The sequence below is a fragment of the Sander vitreus genome, chromosome 4 (genome assembly GCF_031162955.1).
Source record: "Sander vitreus isolate 19-12246 chromosome 4, sanVit1, whole genome shotgun sequence".
Taxonomy (NCBI): domain Eukaryota; kingdom Metazoa; phylum Chordata; class Actinopteri; order Perciformes; family Percidae; genus Sander; species Sander vitreus.
In genome coordinates this window covers 37,342,514-37,368,375 of record NC_135858.1, presented here as the reverse complement: position 1 = coordinate 37,368,375, position 25,862 = coordinate 37,342,514, and the positions used below count along the sequence as shown (strand labels likewise).

The following is a 25,862-nucleotide window of genomic DNA, read 5'->3' as shown; positions in this document are numbered from 1 at the left end:
TGGATTTGTGTGTATATATATATATATATATATATATATATATATCCCAATGATCGTCTGGATTAGTATGTTGTGTGTGTATATATAGATATTGTATATATGATATTATATTGTATATATATTGAGTTAGTTGATCTTTTCTTGATGTTGTTGTGGATGCTTGTGATTATAGGGATCACTGCTTCGGGCTGCACCCTGACCCACAAGAGGGGTGCTCTGTTAGGGGACATTGGTTTAATAGTTTAACATGTTGGGAATTCACTTTTTTAACATTACTATCACCTAAGAGTTTTATTACAAATCATTTTACCTTCATGTTAACTATCACTCTGTGTGTGTGTGTGTGTGTGTGTGTGTGTGTGTGTGTGTGTGTGTGTGTGTGTGTGTTCCAGATGTTATTTTAAATCTAAAGATTATGTGATGTTTTATATTATATATGAAGGAATATGAATTGTCTTTAATGCAGTTATAATAGTTGTATATTGCGGTGTTGTCAGTGTTATAAACTTGTTATTATATCTTGGTCTATATCTATAATCTATCATCTGTATAATAAACATTATTAATGAACAATGAAACTGTTTTGATTGTGATTTCTGATTAATTATTGTAAGCAACATATCTCTGGGTCTGTAAAATGTTTCTTATGTTAACTTTCAGTAAGTAAAGTTGATTTCTAGAGAACATTTAAACACACATTAATCTGACCAAAGTGCTGAATAAAAGAACATTAAAATGTAAATATCAAAACCCAAAAAGAAGATCCCAACACCAACAACAAGCAGCAGTTCCCAAACCCAGAATGATGACATGATGAGACCAGATAGAGAGATTAGACAGTTCTAATGGGTCTCTATCTGAGATATAAAAACAGAAATGGAGGGAGCACATCTGATATGTGAAGGCAGCAGCTTCCCCTGTCGTGGAGCAGCAACTGGAAAGGCTCTGTCCCATATTTGGCAGTTTGCAGATTATCTTTTTCTGTTTTATTATAAAGTTAATGAAATAAAAGGTGTTGTACTTTGTCTCAGCTACAGCTCTGAGTCTCTCCCTCTGCTCCCGTTTCACTCACCACTGAGCCTCACTTCATGTCCCGCCCACAACACTATCTGGTTGGTAGATGTTAGACGTGTATCAGCCAATCAACACTCACCACTGAGCCTCACTTCATGTCCCGCCCACAACACTATCTGGTTGGTAGATGTTAGACGTGTATCAGCCAATCAACACTCACCATGACATGCAGCAGCCTCAAGCAGAAGCGTCTCCAGCTCCGGGCGAGTCCCCCCCCCTTTAATGATTAAATCTAGAGCCCTCCTTTAATGAGTCATTTAGGAAACTCTAAAGTGACTATTCAGAGGAGCGCAGCTTTCAGCTCAAAGACACACTTAATATGCATATAGTCAAAATACTACTACTGAGAAAAATAAGTTTTGAATGTTAGAAGTGAACCTTTGATCCTGACAGGGTGCAGATGTTCCCTTATCGTCTGGATTAGTGTGTTGTCTGTATATATATACAGTTGTGTTCAAAATAATAGTAGTCCAACATCACTAACCTCATGAATCCATTTTTTTTTGGTAGAAGTGATATTTCTACATGGCAAATAATTTCCTAGTAAGTGTTGTAGTCATAGAAAACCAACAGACCCAACAGTCATGACATGATGCTGCTCATTCTGTGTGATTGAATCTGTCATTGAAAGGGGCATGTTCAAAATAATAGCAGTGTTGTGTTCAGTTAGTGAGGTGATTGATTCTGTGAAGAAACAGGTGTCAGTTATGGCCCATATTTAAGGAAGGAAGGAAGCAAATGTTGTGTATGCTGGTTATAGTGCATTTCACACTGAAATACTCAGCGAAATGGGTGGTTCCAGACATTGCTCTGAGGAACAGCAGACTTTGATTAAAAAGGCATTGGTTTAATAGTTTAACATGTTAGGAATTCACTTTTTAATATTACTGTCACCTAAGAGTTTTATTATATATAATTTTACCTTTATGTTAACTATCACTTTATGTGTGTGTGTGTGTGTGTGTGTGTGTGTGTGTGTGTGTGTGTGTGTGTGTGTGTGTGTGTGCTCTCTCTCTGTCTCTCTCTCTCTCTCTCTCTCTGTCTCTCTCTCTCTGTCTCTCTGTCTCTCTCTCTCTCTCTCTCTGTCTCTCTCTCTCTCTCTCTCTCTCTCTCTGTCTCTCTCTCTGTCTCTGTCTCTCTCTCTCTCTCTCTCTCTCTCTCTGTCTCTCTCTCTCTCTCGTCTCTCTCTCTGCTCTCTCTCTCTCTGTCTCTCTCTCTCTCTCTGTCTCTCTCTCTCTCTCTCTCTCTCTGTCTCTCTCTCTCTGTCTCTCTCTCTCTCTCTCTCTCTCTCTCTCCTGGCTCCATCTAGTGGACTGATAGTAGAACTACAGCAGCTGATAATGTACTCAGTGATGTGAAAGAGACAAGAAGAGCCAATGACATATAATGTTATGTTTCCTCTGCAGATAAAAGGCTGAGTTCATCAGCATGGATCAGTGTGAGGACAGAGGAACCACTCTGAGTGAAGAACAGGACAGAGGAACCACTCTGAGTGAAGAACAGGACAGAGGAACCACTCTGAGTGGAGAACAGGACAAAGGAACCACTCTGAGTGGAGAACAGGACAGAGGAACCACTCTGAGTGGAGAACAGGACAGAGGAACCACTCTGAGTGGAGAACAGGACAGAGGAACCACTCTGAGTGAGGAACAGGACAGAGGAACCACTCTGAGTGAGGAACAGGACAGAGGAACCACTCTGAGTGGAGAACAGGACAGAGGAACCACTCTGAGTGGGGAATCTTTCAGTCAGTAACGGAGCATCGACAGCAGTCCAAAAGTCATTTGGTTGTGAAAATCTGCTCCTGTTGCAGCCCTTCCTGCCTGCTTCCTGCCAGGTGGAGCTGGGACTCATTCCAGGGAACAGCTCACCAGTGTCAGAGATTTTTCTCCAGGCGGAGAGTGACCCTCTTCTTCATCAACTCTTTGGACTGTTTGAAGAAACTGTAAGTTGCTGTTTGATACTTTAACAACACGTTAGTCTTTGGTCTCTTCAGGGTTAGTTTCTGGCTCTGTGATGTTAAATATGTTTCTACTTCACTTCTTATTTCCTGAGAAAGTGTGGACGACTCTTGTATTATAGATAAATCTACATGTTAGTGATTGTCTGTCACAACCGTGAGGCTGCAGTCAGAAAACTTTACAGCTGTGTAGTTGAGCTCTAAATGAAGGCTGAGTTTGAAGATGGGTGGGGTCCGAGCCTTTCTCCTGCTGTTAGAAAACAAACCGTTGTCTCCACCAGAGTAAAGTCAGACACAACAGGACTCTACTGTTTCCTCTGGAACCTTTCAGAATAAAATGTAGTTACCTAAATGCCTCTGTTACTGTTGTAGTAATGTATGGAGGAGGAAGAGAAGTGTCTTCATGTCATTATTTTTAACATCTATACACAGGCAGGGTTTCTCTACCATTGTAATGTTTAGGCGTAGCACCCAAGCCGTTTTAGGTACCATCTAACTGAATTAATGTGAAGTCAATGTGATAATCAAAACCAACTTAATAACTTTTCTCAGATCTAATGATTGTAGTCGGACTTCTTTAGGTTCATGATTCGGCTTTATTGTCATTATGTGTACATAGTTTTCTCTCCACGTTAGTTATCTGGGCATTAGGGCTCAACAATGTGGGAAAAAAAATCAAATAGTGATTTTTCTGCCAAGTTTGTCTTTTGTCTCTTCAGGGTTTGTTTCTGTCTCTGTAATGTTAAGAGAAACTTGAGAAAGCGTTAAGGACTCTTGTGTTGAAGATCAGAAAGCTGTCTGCAGCAGTTAGTGTCGAGTCGTTCTATTCACTGACCGGACTCATGTGGAGACAACAAACTCAGCTCATTTATTCTCTAACTAAATCAACAAATATGGAGCTGCATCACTATGAGCTGGCACTCCTCCAACAGGAACTACTGTAGTTTCTTTATGATGCAACTTTGTGTTCAAATTGAACAACATGTTATTTGTAGTGTCCAATCCTAATCAGGACACTCTACAAATAGAGTAGGTGTAGACTACACTCTCAGCAATCATTTGGTGTGACAGTGGCGAGAAAAAACTTCTGACGTCTAAATTCCTGCATTCAGATATACTATTATGCACAAATTTAAGTTACAAAATGTTGTAGGTTTCCACAGAATTAATCCACATTAAAAAATCCACAGGACCACACAGTAAAAGTTTAACTATTTACTTTTACACAAGAAAAAATACAACAGTGCAAAATCTACTTCCAAAAAATGATGCAGAGAGCCAGAGAGAGAAGTTGAGAATGGTAAAGGAAATTGTTGTATGCCAATTATCAAAACATAAATGACTGCATTTAGGCTCCTACAAACATCCAGTAAGAAGGCTTTTACATCAAGGACCTGAGCACCAGATCTGCTCTTTTTTAATTAAAGAAATTCTTAGTCGACTAACACTCAAACGATTTTGTCGACTAATGGATAGTTGATTTAATGGACAGGTCTGTAAAACTGAGTTTCTTCTCAAATGGCGTTTTTCCATTACATGGTACCTGCTCGACTCGCCTCGACTCTACTCGCCTCGACTCGACGCGACACACTGTGCGTCCGTTTTCCATTGCAGATGTTGGTACCGCCTCAGCGTGGCTGGTCGTTATATGCCGGCTTGACGCAAACACCAGCGCACAAGTATAAACATCAGGCCACTTGAGCTTGTTTTCCAGTTCTGTGGAGGCTCCACGCAGAGCTTTCTCCATAGCCGATGTAAGTGGCCTGATGTAGAGCTTTCTCCATAGCCTATGTAAGTGGCCTGATGTTTATACTTGTGCGTCGAGCCGGCCGTGTGTGTGTACGTGGCTACGGAGAAAGCTCTGCCTGGAGCCTCCACAGAACTGTAAAACAAGCGGCGCCGAAGTAAACTGCCGTGACCTAACGCGACACCCAGAACGTGGAAGGTGTGTGTTGTTGCCAGAAGACACATTTAGTTTCAAATGAAGCTGGAGGCAGCAGAAATAAACACAGCTGGCTAAACTATTTAAAAATAGCGGGTTTGTTCAGAGTATGCCCAACCAGTCTACATGTGTTTTGTGGATCTGGAGAAGGCGTATGACCGGGTGCCCCGGGAGATACTGTGGGAGGTGCTGCGGGAGTACGGGGTGAGGGGGTCCCTTCTCAGGGCCATCCAATCTCTGTACGACCAAAGCGAGAGCTGTGTCCGGGTTCTCGGCAGTAAGTTGGACTCGTTTCAGGTGAGGGTTGGCCTCCGCCAGGGCTGCGCTTTGTCACCAATCCTGTTTGTAGTATTTATGGACAGGATATCGAGGCGTAGTCGGGGTGGAGAGGGGTTGCAGTTCGGTGGGCTGGGGATCTCATCGCTGCTTTTTGCAGATGATGTCGTCCTGATGGCATCATCGGCCTGTGACCTTCAGCACTCACTGGATCGGTGTGAAGCGGCTGGGATGAGGATCAGCACCTCTAAATCGGAGGCCATGGTTCTCAGCAGGAAACCGATGGAGTGCCTTCTCCAGGTAGGGAATGAGTCCTTACCCCAAGTGAAGGAGTTCAAGTACCTTGGGGTCTTGTTCGCGAGTGAGGGGACAATGGAGCGGGAGATTGGTCAGAGAATCGGCACAGCAGGTGCGGTATTACATTCAATTTATCACACCGTTGTGACGAAAAGAAAGCTGAGCCAGAAGGCAAAGCTCTCAATCTACCGGTCAGTTTTTGTTCCTACCCTCACCTATGGTCATGAAGGCTGGGTCATGACCGAAAGAACAAGATCCAGGGTACAAGCGGCCGAAATGGGTTTCCTCAGGAGGGTAGCTGGCGTCTCCCTTAGAGATAGGGTGAGAAGCTCAGTTATCCGTGAGGAGCTCGGAGTAGAGCCGCTGCTCCTGTGCGTCGAAAGGAGCCAGTTGAGGTGGTTCGGGCATCTGGTAAGGATGCCCCCTGGGCGCCTCCCTAGGGAGGTGTTCCAGGCACGTCCAGCTGGGAGGAGGCCTCGGGGGAGACCCAGGACTAGGTGGAGGGATTATATCTCTAACCTGGCCTGGGAACGCCTCGGGATCCCCCAGTCGGAGCTGGTTAATGTGGCCCGGGAAAGGGAAGACCTGGAGCTGATCATTGGTTGAGCCTTTGCCATTTTGGCTATTCTTCAATACATTTGAATGGTAGTTGACTGTTTTTTCCCACGTCGTTCAGGCTTTGGATGCCATTTCAAGGCATTTGAAATCATTTTGGCTGAGCAGCCTATCATTTTCTGCACTTCTTTATATGTTTTCCCCTCTCCAATCAACTTTTTAATCAAAGTCTGCTGTTCCTCAGAGCAATGTCTAGAACGACCCATTTTGCTGAGTATTTCAGTATGAAATGCACTATAACCAGCATGCACAACATTTGCTTCCTTCCTTCCTTAAATATGGGCCATAACTGACACCTGTTTCTTCACAGAATCAATCACCTCACTAATTGAACACAACACTGCTATTATTTTGAACATGCCCCTTTCAATTACAGATTCAATCACACAGAATGAGCAGCATGCATGTCATGACTGTTGGGTCTGTTGGTTTTCTATGACTCTACAACACTTACTAGTAAATTATTTGCCATGTAGAAATATCACTTCTACCAAAAAATTTGATTCATGAGGTTAGTGATGTTTGGACTGCTATTATTTTGAACACAACTGTAAATAATGGATCTGGTTTGGTCCAATATATTCTCTGGTGTTTTAGCTTTTTAACCCAGTTTTTTGTATCGTTTATTTAACTTATTTGTGTTAATCTTGTTTAAGTTGCTGCTTGTATCTCCAGCAGTTTTTGTGTCTGAATACTAAAAAGTGAATTTCCATCCCTGTTGGTCTGTATAACAGGATCCATCAAAGACCAGACTCTGCTGAACCTGAACCTGAACCCAGCTGTATGTCCTTTAAGAGTGACCACTCACATCAAGGCCTCATTGACTTTAAAAGAGAGCAACCCTCTACTGAAAAGAGGTAAGCTGTTAATAATATTATAATATTGCTGATTCATGTATCAACTTTTATATATCCAGAGAAATTTTGAAATTTATTTTTAGCATCTTTCTTCTTCACATATATTTATTTTCTCAGATCTGAAAGCTGTCCAGTAATACCAGTCTTCAACTTTAGATCTCAATTTAATGTTGGACCTGGTTTGGTCCAATATTATATTATTATATTAATGTTCTTTTCCAACTGGGAAAACCAGGGGGATGGTTGGGATGTATGCGCCTCAGAGTGCCCCTTCCAGGGTAACTTCATCTCCACACCCCCCCCCCCTCGGAGAACCAGCGACCCTTAGTAAGTGTTTGTGTCACCAGGGTCAGGACACTATTTGCCATGAGAAGACTTCTGCCATTTGAGTCTAGATACTTAAGGCCAAGTTTCAGTGAGTGGGTCATGACCAGATTTTTCCCCCCAAGTCTCCTGACCCAAATTGGTCAAAATGCAAAATTCTTCCTAAATGTTGGATCTGGGTTTGCCAGTTGGATGTCGGATCAGAAGTCAATTAGGGGAAGCAAAAAAAAAGGGAACCACCATCCAACAGAATCCTCAGTCCAGGTCAGCAGTTCTCCCCGACTACAAACAGGCCATCTACGTAAGCTCTGCTTTCCTCCTGAGTCAGCTGATGGTTTCTGGGTGTGTAGTGGAAAGTTGTTATCTGTCATACTGATGTGTGAACTTTCTTTCTTATATTATCCATTACTGCATGGTGTTTATATTTTTATGAATGTATATGTATTTACTTTTATACTATATGATATTTACTTATATATTTACTGTTTTCTATATTATATTATAATATATCAGTTATAGGGATCCATTATAGTACTCTATTATTTGCAAAGGAAACTATAGCTTATTCTGCACCCATTGCACTGAGGCTGCACTGCCCCCTCCCTCTCGTGTAGCCGACACACTAGGCAGTACCTGGCAAAGGTCCAATACCCTGAAGCAGTACAAACTAAACAGAAAATGAGCAGAATCAGCAAGTGTACAGGGTGTAGAGTCAGCAAAAAGGAACCACAGAGAAGGAGGTGTCTGTACGCCCCTCAGAAGACATCTAAAGTAGCCATTGGACCAGGATTACTGAGTCGACAAGAATACAGTCCCTCCCTCTGCACGATCACCCATAAAAACCCTGAGTTTTCTTTGTTCGTTGATGCACTTTTACAGACTGCTTGACTGTTAAACTGCCTCCTTCTACTTGTAAGAGAATAAAGAAAATAAAATAGATAGGAGAATGAAGCAGGACGAGCTGGCTGACTGTCTGCAGAGCAGTAAGAGGATTTCTCTAAAGATTTAACGTGCAACGTTTACTAATGTCTCCAGAGAAGGGTCAAAGTATGTTCCTGTTTCCTTTACAAAATTACTTAATGAGCTTTTTTGTTCTGTATTCATTCAGGAAGTTCTGCTGGAGTTTGTAAATGTAAACTGAAATCTAACCTAAACAAGAAGTTCCAGTGTGTGTTTGAGGGGATTGCTAAAGCAGGAAACCAAACCATTCTGAATCAGATGTTCACAGAGATCTACATCACAAAGGTAGGGACTGCAGGGATCAATGATGAACATGAGGTCAGGCAGATTGAAACAGCATCCAGGAAACCAGACAGACCAGAAACAACAATCAGACAAGAAGACATCTTTAAAGCCCCACCTGGAAGAGATGAACCAATCAGAACAGTGATGACAAAGGGAGTGGCTGGCATCGGGAAAACAGTCTTAACACAGAAGTTCACTCTGGACTGGGCTGAAAACAAAGCCAACCAGGACATCCAGGTCACATTTCCATTCACATTCAGAGAGCTGAATGTGCTGAAAGAGAAAAAGTACAGCTTGGTGGAACTTGTTCATTACTTCTTTAGTGAAACCAAAGAAGCAGGAATCTGCAGGTTTGAAGAGTTCCCGGTTGTGTTCATCTTTGACCGTCTGGATGAGTGTCGACTTCCTCTGGACTTCCTCAACACAAAAATCCTGACTAATGTTACAAAGTCCACCTCAGTGGATGTGCTACTGACAAACCTTATCAGGGGGAATCTGCTTCCCTCTGCTCGCCTCTGGATAACCACACGACCTGCAGCAGCCAATCAGATCCCCCCTGAGTGTGACAGAGGTCAGAGGGTTCACTGACCCACAGACGGAGGAGTACTTCAGGAAGAGACTCAGAGATGAGGAGCAGGCCAGTAGAATCATCTCCCACATCAAGACATTCGGAAGACATCATGTTCTGGAGGACGTGTTGAAGACCAGAGAGGGAGGAGAGCTGCCCAAGACCCTGACTGAGATGTACATCCACTTCCTGGTGGTTCAGTCCAAAGTGAAGAACATTAAGTATGACGGAGGAGCTGAGACAGATCCACACTGGAGTCCTGAGAGCAGGAAGATGATGGAGTCTCTGGGAAAACTGGCTTTTGAGCAGCTGCAGAAAGGCAAGCTGATCTTCTATGAATCAGACCTGACAGAGTGTGGCATCGATATCAGAGCAGTCTCAGTGTACTCAGCGGAGTGTTCACGCAGATCTTTAAAGAGGAGAGAGGACTGTACCAGGACAAGGTGTTCTGCTTCATCCATCTGAGTGTTCAGGAGATTCTGGCTGCTCTTCATGTCCATCTGACATTCACCAACTCTGGAGTGAACCTACTGTCAGGAAAACAAACAACATCAGCACAGTTCTACCAGAGGGCTGTGGACAAGGCCTTACATAGTCCAAATGGACACCTGGACTTGTTCCTTCACTTCCTCCTGGGTCTTTCACTGCTGACCAATCAGAATCTCCTGCGAGGCCTGCTGACACAGACAAGAAGTAGCTCAGAGACCAATCAGAGAACAGTCAAGTACATCAAGAAGAAGATCAACAGGGATCTGTCTGCAGAGAGAAGCATCAATCTGTTCCACTGTCTGAATGAACTGAATGATCATTCTCTAGTGGAGCAGATCCAACAGGCCCTGAGTTCAGGACATCTCTCCACAGATGAACTGTCTCCTGCTCAGTGGTCAGCTCTGGTCTTCATCTTACTGTCATCAGAAGAAGATCTAAACGAGTTTGACCAGAAGAAATACTCTGCTTCAGAGGAGGCGCTTCTGAGGCTGCTGCCAGTGGTCAAAGCCTCCAACAAAGCTCTATAAGTGGCATTTATTCATCATTAAATACTCTGCTATCTTTCAACAGGAGTTAAATATAAATACCTAGTTTCCCTCCTGTTGTCTCTCCAGACTGAGTGGCTGTAGTCTGTCAGAGAGAAGCTGTGAAGCTCTGTCCTCAGTTCTCAGCTCTCAGTCCTCTAGTCTGAGAGAGCTGGACCTGAGTAACAACAACCTGCAGGATTCAGGAGGGAAGCTGATCTCTGTTGGACTGAAGAGTCCACACTGCACACTGGAGACTCTCAGGTCAGGATTCATTAACCCATTCAACTGATGACCATTTCAAATCTGATTAACTTTAGTTGATAAAACAGCTGATATGTAGTTATTAGACTCAGATAATTACTTTGCATGAGGATATTTCATCATTTGCTTTTGTTGTTGAATAATTAAATACCACAGATGATTTTAAAGATGTATTCTAAATCTGGACCAAAATGTACCTGGAAAACAAACAAACATAAAAGAAACACATGGCTCCACGTGTTGACAGAGGGTTCCTGTGTGTTGTTCTGTGTGTTTGCAGTCTGTCAGGTTGTCTGATCTCAGAGGAAGGCTGTTCTTCTCTGGTCTCAGCTCTGAGCTCCAACCACTCCCTTCTGAGAGAGCTTGACCTGAGCTACAATCATCCAGGAGACTCAGGAGTGAAGCTACTGTCAGCGGGACTGGAGGATCCTTTCTGGAGACTGGACACTCTTAGGTAAAACTGATAAACAAAAAGGATATATTTGTGTAGGAAGTTTTAAAGGAGAACATCTCCAGGAACTAAAATGATAACTCCCTTTTGTTAATAATTGATGTAGTTTGGACACATCTCTGTATGTTAAAGGCACTGTCCGTGGTTTTAAGAAACATCCTTTTCTTTCCGCTTTCCCAGGATCAAATCAGTTTCAACTCGACAGGTTCAGGACAGGTTTAGCCTAGCTTAGCACAAAGCAATCTGCTTTCTACGCTGTGAGAAGAGTGTGTGGATGAAGCATTAATCTACTCTTTCGGCAGACTAGTTAGTTAGCTGTTTAAAATGTCAGTTGCCGGTGCTGCATGGCTCATGTGATCGATCAGAGACGTACACTTACGTCTGGACCAATTATTTCTTTAGAATTCTCTTGTACTGGGAGAGTACCGACTCTAAGTTCATAAAGTCCCTCAAAACACTCTTTCCTAGTTCCTGCGGTGCAAAACACAATATATGTGTACGTGTGACAGTGATATAATGTTGATGTTTCTCTACAGAGACACCATTGCACCAAATGCTTGCTCTTGGGGGAATTGTTGGGTCTCTGTAAATGCTAGTGTGGCAGTGGCGCGGGCAGCCGTAATCCTGTACCCACTGCGTACATTTCTTTTGAGACACTCATCTAATGATGAGGATGTGAAAATGCGCACATAATCTGTTCTGCTCTCTGCTATGTTCAGTTATATTTTCCTCATTATTTATCAGTTATTTCACCCACAAGCCATCCGCTATTAATCCGAATATTCATGGTTATGACTTGATCTATAGATCAGAGGTGGGCCTTCAGGGCCAGCAAGGCCTTCTCTGCTGGCCAAGAGATTGTCAGAATCAGAAAATTATATTTTTGTAATTAAAGGCCTATATATTCATTTCTAAAATAAATATGTATATTTATGAATTTCATATGTATTTTATATATTGTGTACGCTGCAAGTTTGTTTACATTTTTAGATGTAAAGTTAATGAAAGAAAGGTGGATGTACGTTTTCTTCACATGATGAGCAGCTTTTGGTTGTCCAGGTTGAGCTCTCTCTCTCTCTTTCTCTCCCTCTCTATCTCTCTTGCCAAATTCTTTTTATATTGCAAGCACAAATTAGTGTCATACTGTCTGTTTCAGCTGATGTCATCATTATGTAACTTTTATTCTATGATAAAGACATAATTTTATGGACGGTAAACACGTCAAATGTAACGATAGCCTAAACAGTAAAAGGTTAGATCCCAGGGAAGAAGTTCCCAGACTCCCTTTAAAGTCCAGCTGGTTCTCCAGTTGTTAAGTTAGGGCGACATCATAAACTTTGTAAAACGTTGTCTAATTCATGAATTCATAGATGTCCAAACATAATAGGCAGACGCTATTATTTCTACTCTATAACATATCTCATTCATTTCTCTTTGTAGGGCTTTTATTTTCATTATTTTCATTGGTTGAATACCACAGCGTTCATATAGCCTATAGATCAGTTTATCAAGAACTAGAAACGGACATCTCCATCCTATAATACAACAACCTGTAGTTTCAGTAATATTCTCATGACCTGGTCATTATGATATCATAAAGTACGCTAGGAACACATTCTCATACACATCAAATAGCCTATTATAAGAACAGCTGATTTCTGGAGCAGTAAACAGCTTTAGAGGAGGACTGTTGTTGTGCGTACTATGAAATAAAATCCTGACTGAGACCTCCTCTATCTGGAAAGTGTCCTGAGATAACTTCTCTTATGATTAGACACGTTAAATGAAATTAAATGAATTAAATAGTTCAATTGATTGACAGCCCATATATGAATGAGTAAATTCCAACCCTACATTTGATCAGAACGAAGCTGTGTGTGTGAGAGTGATGCAATGTCCCCCTCCTCCTTTCAGGGTGGAGCCTGCTGGAGTCAGATGGTTGACACCAGGTTTGAGGAAGTGTAAGTGTGTTTTTAATTTCATTCATCAAACTGTGACATCACTCATTCAACCCTCTGATGTCATCATCAAAGTGCTGATTGGTTAATAACTGCAGCTGTGTTGTGTCTCGTTCTCTCCGTCAGATTCCTGTGAACTCACATTCGACACAAACACAGTGAACAGAAAACTCAAACTGTCTGACAACAACAGGAAGGTGTCACGTGTGGAGGAGCGGTCATATCCTGATCATCCAGAGAGGTTTGACCACTTTCCTCAGCTGCTGTGTAGAGATGGTCTGACTGGTCGCTGTTACTGGGAGGTCGAGAGGAGAGGACATGTTGAGATATCAGTGTGTTATGGAGGAATCAGGAGAGGAGACAGTGCTGACTGTTGGTTTGGATACAATCATCAGTCCTGGAGTCTGAACTGCTCTGATGATGGTTACTTTGTCTGGCACAATAACAGAAAAACATCCATCTCCTCCTCCTCTATCTCTGGTAGAGTAGCAGTGTATGTGGACTGTCCTGCTGGCTCTCTGTCCTTCTACAGAGTCTCCTCTGACTCACTGATCCACCTCTACACCTTCAACACCACATTCACTCAGCCTCTCTATCCTGGGTTCAGGATCTGGTCTCCTGGTTCCTCAGTGTCTCTGTGTTGTGTGTAGGACGGAGAGTCTCCTCCTGTTTCTCACTGCTGATCAGTTGAGTCTGTACAGGATCACACTTACAGAAATATGTCAGGTTATTGTTATGAACTAATGAACTTTGTATGAAATAATTCTGAATGATTGAACAGATTCCTCGTGAACATTGTAAACTTCTTCCACTTCCAGTCCTTTAAAGATGGAAGCTGTGATCATGAAATGCCGTTGACTTGTGTCATGTTTTGTCGAGTTCTGTCTCTTTTCACAATAAAAGCATAAAGTTACTGTGATGTGTTTGTGGTCTTTCTTTTTAACTTTTAAAGTTAGTGAACTCCAGGATGGGGGGGGGGGTTAGATTCATCGAATACTCAGTTTAGTTTAAAGAACATGTATATCGTTGGTTAAAAAGTTAAACTTGTGGAATAGTTAGCCAGAAAAAACGGAACATGTAGAACTAAACTAAAACATGAACAAATGTTTTGCTGGTCAAATTTGAAATTCAAATTGAGCTGAAGTTTTGACGGACTATGATCATAAACAAGTTGTTGAACCCTCGTACACATCCATTGATCATAGACATTCCTGTGTGGCGTACCTGAGGCGGGGATCGAACCTGCGTCTCCTGTTTACCGCTCAGTGTCCTTGCAGACAAACAAAGTTTCCACCCAGTTTGTCTGTTCCTTTGTGTGTTTGAAGAGAAAGGGAAATATTAGCTGTAGCTAAAGTTTCAAACACATCATGACTTTGTCACTTCCCTGTATTCTGTTATCAGATCTTTAACTAGGATGTGTGGTTGTTATTCCTACAGAGCACAGAATGCATACTATATCATCATATCTATACTATAGCATCATATCTATACTATAGCATCATATCTATACTATATCATCATATCTATACTATAGCATCATATCTATACTATAGCATCATATCTATACTATAGCATCATATCTATACTATAGCATCACATCTATACTATAGCATCATATCTATACTATAGCATCACATCTATACTATAGCATCATATCTATACTATAGCATCATATATATACTATAGCATCATATATACTATAGCATCATATCTATACTATAGCATCATATCTATACTATAGCATCATATCTATACTATAGCATCATATATATACTATAGCATCATATCTATACTATAGCATCATATCTATACTATAGCATCACATCTATACTACAGCATCATATCTATACTATAGCATCATATCTATACTATAGCATCATATCTATAGCATTAGTAGCTAACAGCAGCAGAGTCCAGTAGAAGAGGCATCACTACAGGATGATAAGTGAAACATTTAATGCCACAACAGAGAGTTTTCTGACTGTATTTATATTCCCTGCAACAGGTAAACTAACTGGAAACAGAACCCTGCTAATAGATAATAGTAGTTAAGTCAAACTTTAGTTCATAGCTGTAACAAGCAGAGACATTTCATTTGATCATAGCTGAAAATGCCGTTTAGCTTTTGTGATTAAAATAGAGTAACGCATAAACATGTTTTAATGTGTGAATGTTTGGTGGCACTCTGCTTGTAGTTGCGGCTGATGTCCACTAGAGGACGCCATGATATCACTCACCAGCTCAGAGATGAAAACAAACTGGAAAATTGTAATACTTTTTTTGTATCCAATGATCTAAGTAGAGATTTAAATTCTATGAGAAAAGGTACAAAATTAGGAGATTAATTAGAAAATGTCTGCTTGTGAATATAAAATTTGGCATACAGAATGATGAAATTAATTAGATACTCAAAAAAGGTGAGATATTGTTTTAGTATTCTGTTCACAAAATGTACAGGTAGAGTCAATGTGGGAAAATTTAGCACCAAGGTGATTAGTAGGGTATATGTTATTTAAAATGTTGAGGTGTACTTCCTTAGCTTTGTTAGAAACACAGTACTTAAACGGTAGAAGCCAAGCCCTTCTCCGATTTATCTTCTCAATTTGAGATCTCCACAAAAACTGTATTCTTTCTCTGAAAAATTGGGGCGAATATGCTTATTGTTACACTTCATGTGCGTTAGTTCAATACCATCCAATGATAGTAAAGGCTGTGATATATATTGTGTGCACAATAATTTAAGTAATTTTGTATAAGTAGAATTAAACCATTTGGGATTGCACAAATTTAATTCTTTAATTAAATTCTCTGAAAGGAATTGGAAAACAGTGTACATTCATAAACTGTTCATAGGATAGCATATCACCAGATTCATTGAAAAGATTAAGAATGTGATTTAAATCTCTTTGGAGCCATTTAGGAAAAAATAAGGATTTGTTCCTAATAAGTATCACAATTGTTCCAGAGGAAAGTCTTGTGCGGTGAAAAATTGTGGACAAAAGCTTCCAAGCTAGAAGGGCTTGCTGATGGAATTTAGATAAATTAATTGGCAATTTATTTGGAGGAAAATTACATTTTAAAATAAAAGGAAGACCTCCAATTTTGGGATAAAATACCAAATTGACTCAGGGTTTTTAAGACATCTTTTTAACCAATTAACTTTAACAGTGTTCACAGTGTCAATGAAATCTAGGACTTCAAGACCTCCTTCTGCTTTACTAGTTAGTTATGTTAGTTACTCATGCCAAACATTTTGGCCCATCCCACATGGGATTACAAGACACCACAAACTTACTTATTTAACAAACATTTTCCTGTCGCATATACAAATCATTCAGAGAAATACATGAATACAAATATATACATATACACACATATACGTATATACACGTACACACAAACAACAAATCCTCATCTACAGTTCATCTCGATAAAGAGCTTTTTTCCTCTTCTCCCAAGCTTTATCTAGATAACTGGCTAATTTATATGTTAATATGTGAACAGCCATCTCAGTCTTTGAGCATCATCCATATTTACCAAATCAATCTCTGCTTTTATCCTACGAAACAAAAAAATCACGCTGTTCACAATAAAAAGGACAGTAGAAAACAAAATGGAACTCATTTTCTATATCATTCAAACAACACATGGGACAGATGTGTTTTTCCTCTTCTACATTAACATATCGTCCTGTTCCAACAGTCAAAGGTAAAACCCCAGATCTCAGCTGAGCACATAAAGATCTTTGCCTTTTTGACAAATGATATACAACATAATTCTCAGTACCATATTCTGGTTTTATCATTACAAAAGTACGCAATTTTGGCTTAGCCCATATATCATCGGCCCACTGCTTTTTGTCTTTAGCAAACACAGATTCTTTAAACAAACCAATATTCAGCTTTTCATTATTAAGAAACAACTCACCAAAACCATAATTACAAAACAATTTGCATATGTCGTTAGACCAAGGACCAAGAGTGTGTTGATCCCAGAGAAATATTTTCCTCGTCAACCTATTTGCGTCCATATCTAATAGACGATTCCATAACTGGGCCATACATATCTTCCAGCGAGCCTCACATGATTCCCATCCCATGTCTCCCACTATCACCAATGTCGAGGTATATTTATGCACGCCCAGAAAATATCTTATGGCACTATTTTACACTAATTCACAATTAGATATATTCCTAAGTCCTCCAACACCCACAATATAATCAAGTATAGGACACACACACAGATTAGAATAAGTTTGAAGACTTATGTCTTTGAGATTCTTACTTTTACCAATGATTCCTCCCAAAGCTCTACGTGCTGAATCAGCAAGAACCTTAACACCATTTCTGAAATTCATATGTTCTATTGATAAACAATCTCCATTTATTACACCAATCATCAATATAGGAGAGCATCCACTGCAAATTATCTTCAGATGGAGACAGTAGTACTATGTCATCTGCGTACAAAAAAATACTTATCATTTCATTTCCACATCTTATCCCACAATTCAATGCTTTAATTTCCTTTGCCAAATCATTTATATAAATTGCAAATAATGTGGGAGACAAAGCATCACCCTGTTTCACCCCTGATGATGTTGGGAACCAGTTTGTATGGAGTTCATTCAATCTTACACATGCTATGGGCTTGTGATAAACAGACTTCAGTGCCATAAACATTTCCATTTACCCCATACTCTATAAGCTTATATGCTAACAGATCCCTATTGATCATATCAAAAGCTTTGTGAAAATCAATAAAGCACGAATATGTTGGCTTATTGTCACTTATTCTTTTAGTTATAATTGTAGACAATACAAAAATGTGATCTAGGCATGATCTTGATTTACGGAACCCATTTTGTTCTTCCACAAGGAGCTCTTCTTTCTCTAAATACAACATGAGCCTCTCATTAAGTATTGTAGAATATAGCTTATAAACTGTGCTCATTAGACTAATCCCTCTATAATTTAAAGGCACCCTTGGATTGTCATTTTGGGATTTTGGTATCGGATTAATAATTAATTTAAGCCACATAGATGGTATTTTGCTGGATTCAAAACATTCTTTAAATAAATCACACAAAATATCAAATAGTTTGGGTGATTTCAGTATTTCATTTGGGATATTTTCAACCCCTGTCGCTTTTCCCAATTTAGCTTTATTAATAGCCATTTGAATTTCTTTTGTAAGACTATTATTTAGATCCTTATTAATCCAATATTCCCCTTTTAAAATGTGGCCCTCTATTACATTTTTCCTCTGACATAAATCCTCATAGTACCCTCCATCAAAATCAAACGTCTCACAAGAGAAAAGATCTTTGACATCTTTCTCCCACCTATTGATGACATCAGACAGCCCAGTCACTAAACTACCATCATCCCCAGCACCTCCATGGGTATTTTACAACTACGCCTTGGCCCTAGTTTATTCATTTCTGACCAAAATCTCTTCGGGTCAGACGTTTGGATTCTCTTCAGGTTTAATACCAATCCTCTTTGATAACGTCTTTTATAGAATCTGTATCTTTTATCAAACCTATTCTGGCTATTCTTAAAGGTTTCTAATAGTTTCTTCCTTTCTATTTTATTATTTAAACACTTCAGAAACATATTTTCTGTTTTACACATAGATTGCCACAATTCTTTTAACTCTTTGTTCCAATAAGGTTTCGTATTGAATGGCTTTTTTGTAACCTTATAGTTATCTCCATCTTTAATATCAGACTCTATATCTTCTTTAATCAATTTACAAAGGCTGACATACCAGTTATCTAGATGTTCTTGTTCTCTAAAACGTAATTGTATATCATTCTTCATTTTCAAAAGGGTTGATTGCTGTAAACTCAAGGATCAGAAGTTAACTGGTAAAGTCCTGCTGACTTTCCTTTTTGTGGATGCATTTTGTAAACTCTCCTGATAAGCTACATGACAGTGAGCCTCAGTCTTTATAAGACATTTTAACCACAGTAAAGAATGATCTGGGACTTCTTTCTCCAATCAAATCCATACAATTTGCCATTTTAATTAATTGATTTGAAACTAAAACTTCAAAATAGTCACATATTTGTAAGCAGTCATGTGATACAAGTATATAATCAACCACCGCTTTACCCTTGATAGATACCGATGTATAGTTATCACTTAGAGGACATATCCTCCCATTAACAATACATAACTTAGATTCTTTTAAGAATGCAATCATTGATTCTCCATGCTTATTTACTGAACCATCACATCCACTTCGTTTAGGTAGTCATCAAAAGCACCCATCCTACTGTTGAAATCTCCACACACTAAAATTGCTTCAACTTCTGAACATAAATAAATCTGACTCACAACATGATTAAAGAAAAAAGAAGCGTCCTTTCCCCATACTGACGTTTCAGTGGCAGGTAACAGGTAAAAACAACAAAACTATAACCTGATTTCAAATGCACACATTTTAAACCTAGAATACCATCCACCTGTTTGTCTACAACATCAATTCCACCAAGTTATTTTTAACAAAAAACCCAACCCCACCGGAGCCTTTAGGTGCTTTAACATGTTTTGTTCTGTTATAACCAAACCATATATAACCTTCCAAGTCGATTACTTTGTCATCAAATAAATGCGTCTCATTCAGCGAAATAATATCCGGATTTAAAGTATTCAAAATAACACTTCTTAATTTACAGTTACCTACAGTCCATCCGTTAACGTTCCAATGTACTAAAGAAATGGAGTCTTGAGCATGGTGGGTCCGAGAAACAGTATCTGACGTGCGTCGCTGTTGCTCCTCATCACGTTTCACAATGCGTCCATTCCCTGTTACAAAAAAATCATTCCCCGATGGGCTCTCCTTCAAAATGGTACAAAAGTTCAAATCCAACAGGCTCTCCGCGTGTGATTTTGCCGATCGGATATATACCTTGTTGTATCGATCATCATCCCTTAGCTTGTATTTCCTTCTCAGGAACGCAACATTGTCCCCGACTGAAGCCAACTGGATCCTGACCGGGCCTGGTCTGCGACCTCTAGGCTTCAGCCTCTCCACTGCCACCAAGCTGGGCACGGAATCGCACCGCAGCCCCTCCAACATTAGCCTGGACACTGTCTGCGTCACCTGTTCACCTTCCTCGAAGTGCAGGCCAAAAACCATTATTCCGGTTTCTGGGTTGAAATCTGTTGCAGCTGTTTTCTTGATATTTTGCTCAATCTGTTCCAGAGCTGCCATGATTCCAATCTCCATATCTAGGCTATGCTGCACTTCTCTGGCTTTTTTTTTCAATTTCTTTTACAATTTTTATCATCAAATCACGAAAACTGTCAAATTTACTATTAAAGTTCTTGTCCAGGGATACGTGTAGACTTCTGATTTTTTCATCAAGCATCTTCTCCAAGTTATCATTCCTTCCTGCAATCACTCCGTTTTCGTAGCTCTTGTGTGATAGCCTGATTCTCGCTTGTTTCCGTGTTTTTGACAGCGTTGCTTCTCAGCGTCTTTCCCCTGTCTCCTCATTGTTGTTTATGGTTTCCTCAACACCTTAACCAAGCTGGATACAAAATTATCCTTCCGTGTACTTTTTTGTCTTGAAGTTTGTTCTTTGTCATTTTTTATTGAAAAACCTCCGACGTATACACAACTCCACATGCAACATGCGGACTGGAAGTCACCGTTACTTTTACTACTGGAAAGTACATTTTTCTTTAGCTTATGTGACTTATTTTTCCAAATAAAATCCAGAAAAATTAGATTTACGTAAGTGGCTGTTCAATCAATTACAAATAAGGATAAAGATGGATACATGAAACAAGATAGGCCCTCTGTCATGATTGTGGGTTTTCTGTTGTAGTTTTTTCCTGTTTTATTTTGTAGTTTCTCTGCTCTTCCATGTTATGTCTTGTTTTACTTCCTGTCTTCTGCTTTCCCGCCTGTGTGATTACCTGTCCCCGCCCCTATGTGTTGCACCTGTGTCTCATTGTCTCCCGTCTTGTGTTTTTAAGTTCAGTCTTTCCTTTACTCCTGTGCGAGATCCTACATATCATTCATATCTTTCAGATTTACTGTCTTTATGCAAAAAAATTAAATAAAAAAGGATTATAATAAAATATAATATAAATATATAAAATAAATATAAAATATATGTATAATAAAAACGATTAAAATAAAGGGATATAGTATTACCAAATAAATACATAAAATGTAATAAAATGTAATTTAAAAAGTGGGGTGAGTGTGTAAGATAAAAAGATAGAAATGAAACTAATAACATCTGTAAACATGTTTTAATGTGTGAATATGTTTTGTGGCGCTCTGCTAGTAGTTTCTTCTGATGTCCACCAGAGGACGACATGATGTCACTCACCAGCACAGAGATGAAAACAAACTAGGGACTTTGGGTTAGTGACATCGTCGGGGCGAAGGCTATTGCCCTTCTGTTTTTTCTTCCTTCTTTTTTTCTCCTTATTCATTTTATTGTTTGCGTGATTTGAGGTGCTTGGGCTACTCGAAAACTTACGAAAATTGGTATGTCTGTCAGACTTAGTGAAAATTGCGATCTGACATGGGTCTCGGGCTTGGGCAAGGCAAGGCATGCCTTGCCCTTGCATGAAATTTGGTAGGAATATGTATCTTATCCAGACATACAAAAAAAGTTTCCTGAAGTTTCCTCTGATGATGGGATAAAGAAGTCATTAGAACAAGTTGATTAGAACAAAAAAAAGAGCAGCTGCTGATGAGGGTTGGCATGGCAATCTGACAGCCTTGAAGGAGCTGATGGGATAACATTTCACTGGAACTATACAATAAATAAATCACATAACTTGTTTGATTACATTGGTAATTTTGGCAATTGGCAAAGCAGAACATGTCCGTTGCTCAAACAAAGATGAAAAGATTGTTTGATTCGGATGCTAAATGTAGATCTTTCAGTCCAGATGATAAGGTTTTGGTATTATTGCCCATTCCTGGTTCTGCCTTGCAGGCTCGCTACGACGGCCCATATGTAGCCCAATGAAAAGTGAGCGACCGGGACGACATAGTTGCCACTCCAGAGCATCGACGGTGAAGTAGGTTGTGTCACATAAATATGTTGAAGCCATACCAGGACAGGGAAGCTATCCCTCAGTCCTCGGTCAGAGTGGTCAGAGTGGTCAAAGTGGTCAGAGTGGTCGTGGCGCTGTCCAGTGCTGAAATGATTGATGAGGGCCAGGCAACTGTGGCCCTGTCCGGTGCTGATTCCACTGTGGCCCTGAAGGCTTTGACGATGTCTGATGTTGAGGATGTTGTTGGTCCGTCCAGTGCCCTTGTCCAAGGACGGTTGAAAAATTCAGAAATTTTGTCCCAACTTGATGAGTGTTTTCCGCATTTGACTCAGATTCAGCATGAGGATGTGGTCAGTCTAATAAGTTCTCACATCACTCTGTTTTCAGAAGTGTGCCGACTATAACCCGTGTGCTGCAGCATGACATTGATGTGGGCGATTCGCCGCCAATAAAGCAGCATCTCTACCGAGTCAATACCATCAAATGCTTCCGTTTGCAAAAGCAGGTTAATTATATGTTGGAGTACGGCATTGCGGAGCCTAACTCATGGAGTTCGCCGTGTCTCCTAGCTGATAAATCCAATGGCTCTGACCGATTCTGCACAGATTTTCGAAAGGTGAATGGGGTCACGAAGCCAGATTGTTCTCCTTTTCCCCGCGTTGATAATGTTGGCAGTGCCAATTTTGTATATATATATATATATATATATATATATATATATATATTATTATAACTTTATTTATAGACTCAAGGTCCAGATATAAAAGTACACATAACATATTACAGGAAGGGTACACACAAACATACAGACATACTGTCTACCACATATTACATAAAGGGAACAACATATGACATTTGCGTGCCAACATATTTGCTTGTCCAGATAATTTACAGCACTGGCGCTGTATGTCATCATCGTCACAAAAATCGAACCCAAACACTAGCCTGTAGCCTGAATGAGACAGCAACTAGTCTTGGAGCGAGCTGAGGAGCTATGATTTCTCCTGTTGGTAAGCAAAACGATTTCATCTCGTAAGTGACTTGTTGTTCTTGCACATAACCGTGTTACTTTTGTTCCTCACACTGATAATGAAATCAAGTTTGTAAATGTCTGGTCTAGATGTGTTTAGAAACTTAATCATATCTAAGCAAACTCATCGAAGCAGAAGCGAATAACCAAATGTCAGTATCCTTGCTAGGTCTACACAATGGGCATGTGATGAAAGTGAGGGCTCTGACACAGAGAGGAAAATTCCAGAGGGTGAGGAGCAGGGTGAGAATTACGTGGGAGCTGAGCTCCCATAGAGAGAGGATGAGCTCCCATGAAAGCAGTAAAATCATACACCTGTGGGGGTCTCTAAAAATCATCAGCACCATTATTTAAATCACAAATAAAGCACTTTTCCCAAACACATTGTCATATGCACATTTAAGGAGGTTACTTCCTCAACAAAAAGACATAAAAGAGGAGGGAGGAGTAACTGATGCTAGGCTACATGTATGCTGACTCAGATACAATTAGAAAAGTCAATCTACGGGAGAATAAATAGCAATACATTCTGTATTGCCAGAGAGCCTTATTGTAATATATTCCATTATGTTTTTATATTTGGATTGTAATCTATGTTTCCTTTTACATAAAGATACAGTCAGGTCCATAAATATTGGGACATCGACACAATTCTAATCTTTTTGGCTCTATACACCACCACAATGGAGTTGGAATGAAATGAACAAGATGTGCTTTAACTGCAGACTTTCAGCTTTAATTTGAGGGTATTTACATCCAAATCAGGTGAACGGTGTAGGAATTACAACAGTTTGTATATGTGCCTCCCACTTTCTAAGGGACCAAAAGTAATGGGACAATTGGCTGCTCAGCTGTTCCATGGCCAGGTGTGTGTTATTCCCTCATTATCCCATTTACAAGGAGCAGATAAAAGGTCCAGAGTTCATTTCAAGTGTGCTATTTGCATTTGGAATCTGTTGCTGTCAACTCTCAATATGAGATCCAAAGAGCTGTCACTATCAGTGAAGCAAGCCATCATTAGGCTGAAAAATCTAAACAAACCCATCAGAGAGATAGCAAAAAACATTAGGTGTGGCCAAATCAACTGTTTGGAACATTCTTAAAAAAGAAAGAATGCGCCGGTGAGCTCAGCAACACCAAAAGACCCGGAAGACCACGGAAAACAACTGTGGTGGATGACCGAAGAATACTTTCCCTGGTGAAGAAAACACCCTTCACAACAGTTGGCCAGATCAAGAACACTCTCCAGGAGGTAGGTGTATGTGTGTCAAAGTCAACAATCAAGAGAAGACTTCACCAGAGTGAATACAGAGGGTTCACTACAAGATGTAAACCATTGGTGAGCCTCAAAAAACAGGAAGGCCAGATTAGAGTTTGCCAAACAACATCTAAAAAAAGCCTTCACATTTCTGGAACAACATCCTATGGACAGATGAGACAAAGATCAACTTGTACCAGAGTGATGGGAAGAGAAGAGTATGGAGAAGGAAAGGAACTGCTCATGATCCAAAGCATACCACCTCATCAGTGAAGTATGGTGGTGGTAGTGTCATGGCGTGGGCATGTATGGCTGCCAATGGAACTGCTTCTCTTGTATTTATTGATGATGTGACTGCTGACAAAAGCAGCAGGATGAATTCTGAAGTGTTTCGGGCAATATTATCTGCTCATATTCAGCCAAATGCTTCAGAACTCATTGGACGGCGCTTCACAGTGCAGATGGACAATGACCCGAAGCATACTACGAAAGCAACCAAAGAGTTTTTTAAGGGAAAGAAGTGGAATGTTATGCAATGGCCAAGTCAATCACCTGACCTGAATCCGATTGAGCATGCATTTCACTTGCTGAAGACAAAACTGAAGGGAAAATGCCCCAAGAACAAGCAGGAACTGAAGACAGTTGCAGTAGAGGCCTGGCAGAGCATCAGCAGGGATGAAACCCAGCGTCTGGTGATGTCTATGCCTTCCAGACTTCAGGCTGGAATTGATTGCAAAGGATTTGCAACCAAGTATTAAAAAGTGAAAGTTTGATTTATGATTGTTAATCTGTCCAATTACTTTTGGTCCCTTAAAAAGTGGGAGGCACATATACAAACTGTTGTAATTCCTACACCGTTCACCTGATTTGGATGTAAATACCCTCAAATTAAAGCTGAAAGTCTGCAGTTAAAGCACATCTTGTTCGTTTCATTTCAACTCCATTATGGTGGTGTATAGAGCCAAAAAGATTAGAATTGTGTCGATGTCCCAATATTTATGGACCTGACTGTATTTGCAACATACATTGATTCAGAAAAAGGTAAATAGGTGCATACAAATTCACCAGAATGCAGGAAATGAAGTGTTTAATGCTCAAAATTTGCTGATCATAGACTACCTTTTTAAAGAAACCCCCACAAAGATGAAATCATAATTCGAACCCTGGTGAGGAGGAAGAAACCATACAGGGACAGAGAGAGGAACAGCCAGAGGGACAGCAAGTGGATCCATGTGGATCAAGTATGCACCATCAGGTTTGTGATGAAGAAGGTTCTTACTATTTGCAAAGCAGTGCAATTACAATTGTATTGTAGGCCTACTGTGTGTCCTTAAAATGATGCTTTCTGCTGTAAATTCTTTTTTGTGTCAATATGGCTCTAATGTTTCTTTATTTTTTTTAAGTAAATACTTGGCCTACATTTTGAAATACATGCAAATATACATGCATGAGTATATAAATGTTATAGTTGTGCTCAAGTTTACTGTACATATTTCTACAGATATCAGCAAGTCCAAGAATGATGTACCAGGACAGCCCAACTTGAATATATTCCCAACCATTGTGATGGGGGACAGAAGACGGAGCTTCAGGCCAAACTGCTATATTCTTCATCCATGGCTTGAGTATTCTGTCATCATGGACTCTACATACTAATATGCATGTAGACGTATTTCATTTTTCATTTTTTATTGC

General features: G+C 40.0%; 2 protein-coding genes across 2 annotated transcripts; both read left to right on the top strand.

Annotated features, from left to right (window-relative positions):
- Positions 1-2,502: 2,502 nt before the first annotated feature.
- On the top strand, positions 2,503-13,758 carry LOC144516151 (butyrophilin subfamily 2 member A2-like). The gene is made up of 7 exons (XM_078247345.1): positions 2,503-2,510; positions 2,912-3,019; positions 6,899-7,021; positions 10,262-10,435; positions 10,716-10,889; positions 12,801-12,847; positions 12,971-13,758. Exons 1-7 carry the CDS (start codon positions 2,503-2,505, stop codon positions 13,492-13,494), a joined length of 1,158 nt encoding a protein of 385 aa, XP_078103471.1. The 3' UTR covers positions 13,495-13,758.
- LOC144517406 (NLR family CARD domain-containing protein 3-like) lies at positions 8,277-9,193 on the top strand. The gene is made up of 2 exons (XM_078249505.1): positions 8,277-8,328; positions 8,454-9,193. The coding sequence occupies exons 1-2, from the start codon at positions 8,292-8,294 to the stop codon at positions 9,176-9,178; spliced, it is 762 nt and encodes a 253-aa protein (XP_078105631.1). The 5' UTR covers positions 8,277-8,291; the 3' UTR covers positions 9,179-9,193.
- Positions 13,759-25,862: the final 12,104 nt, after the last annotated feature.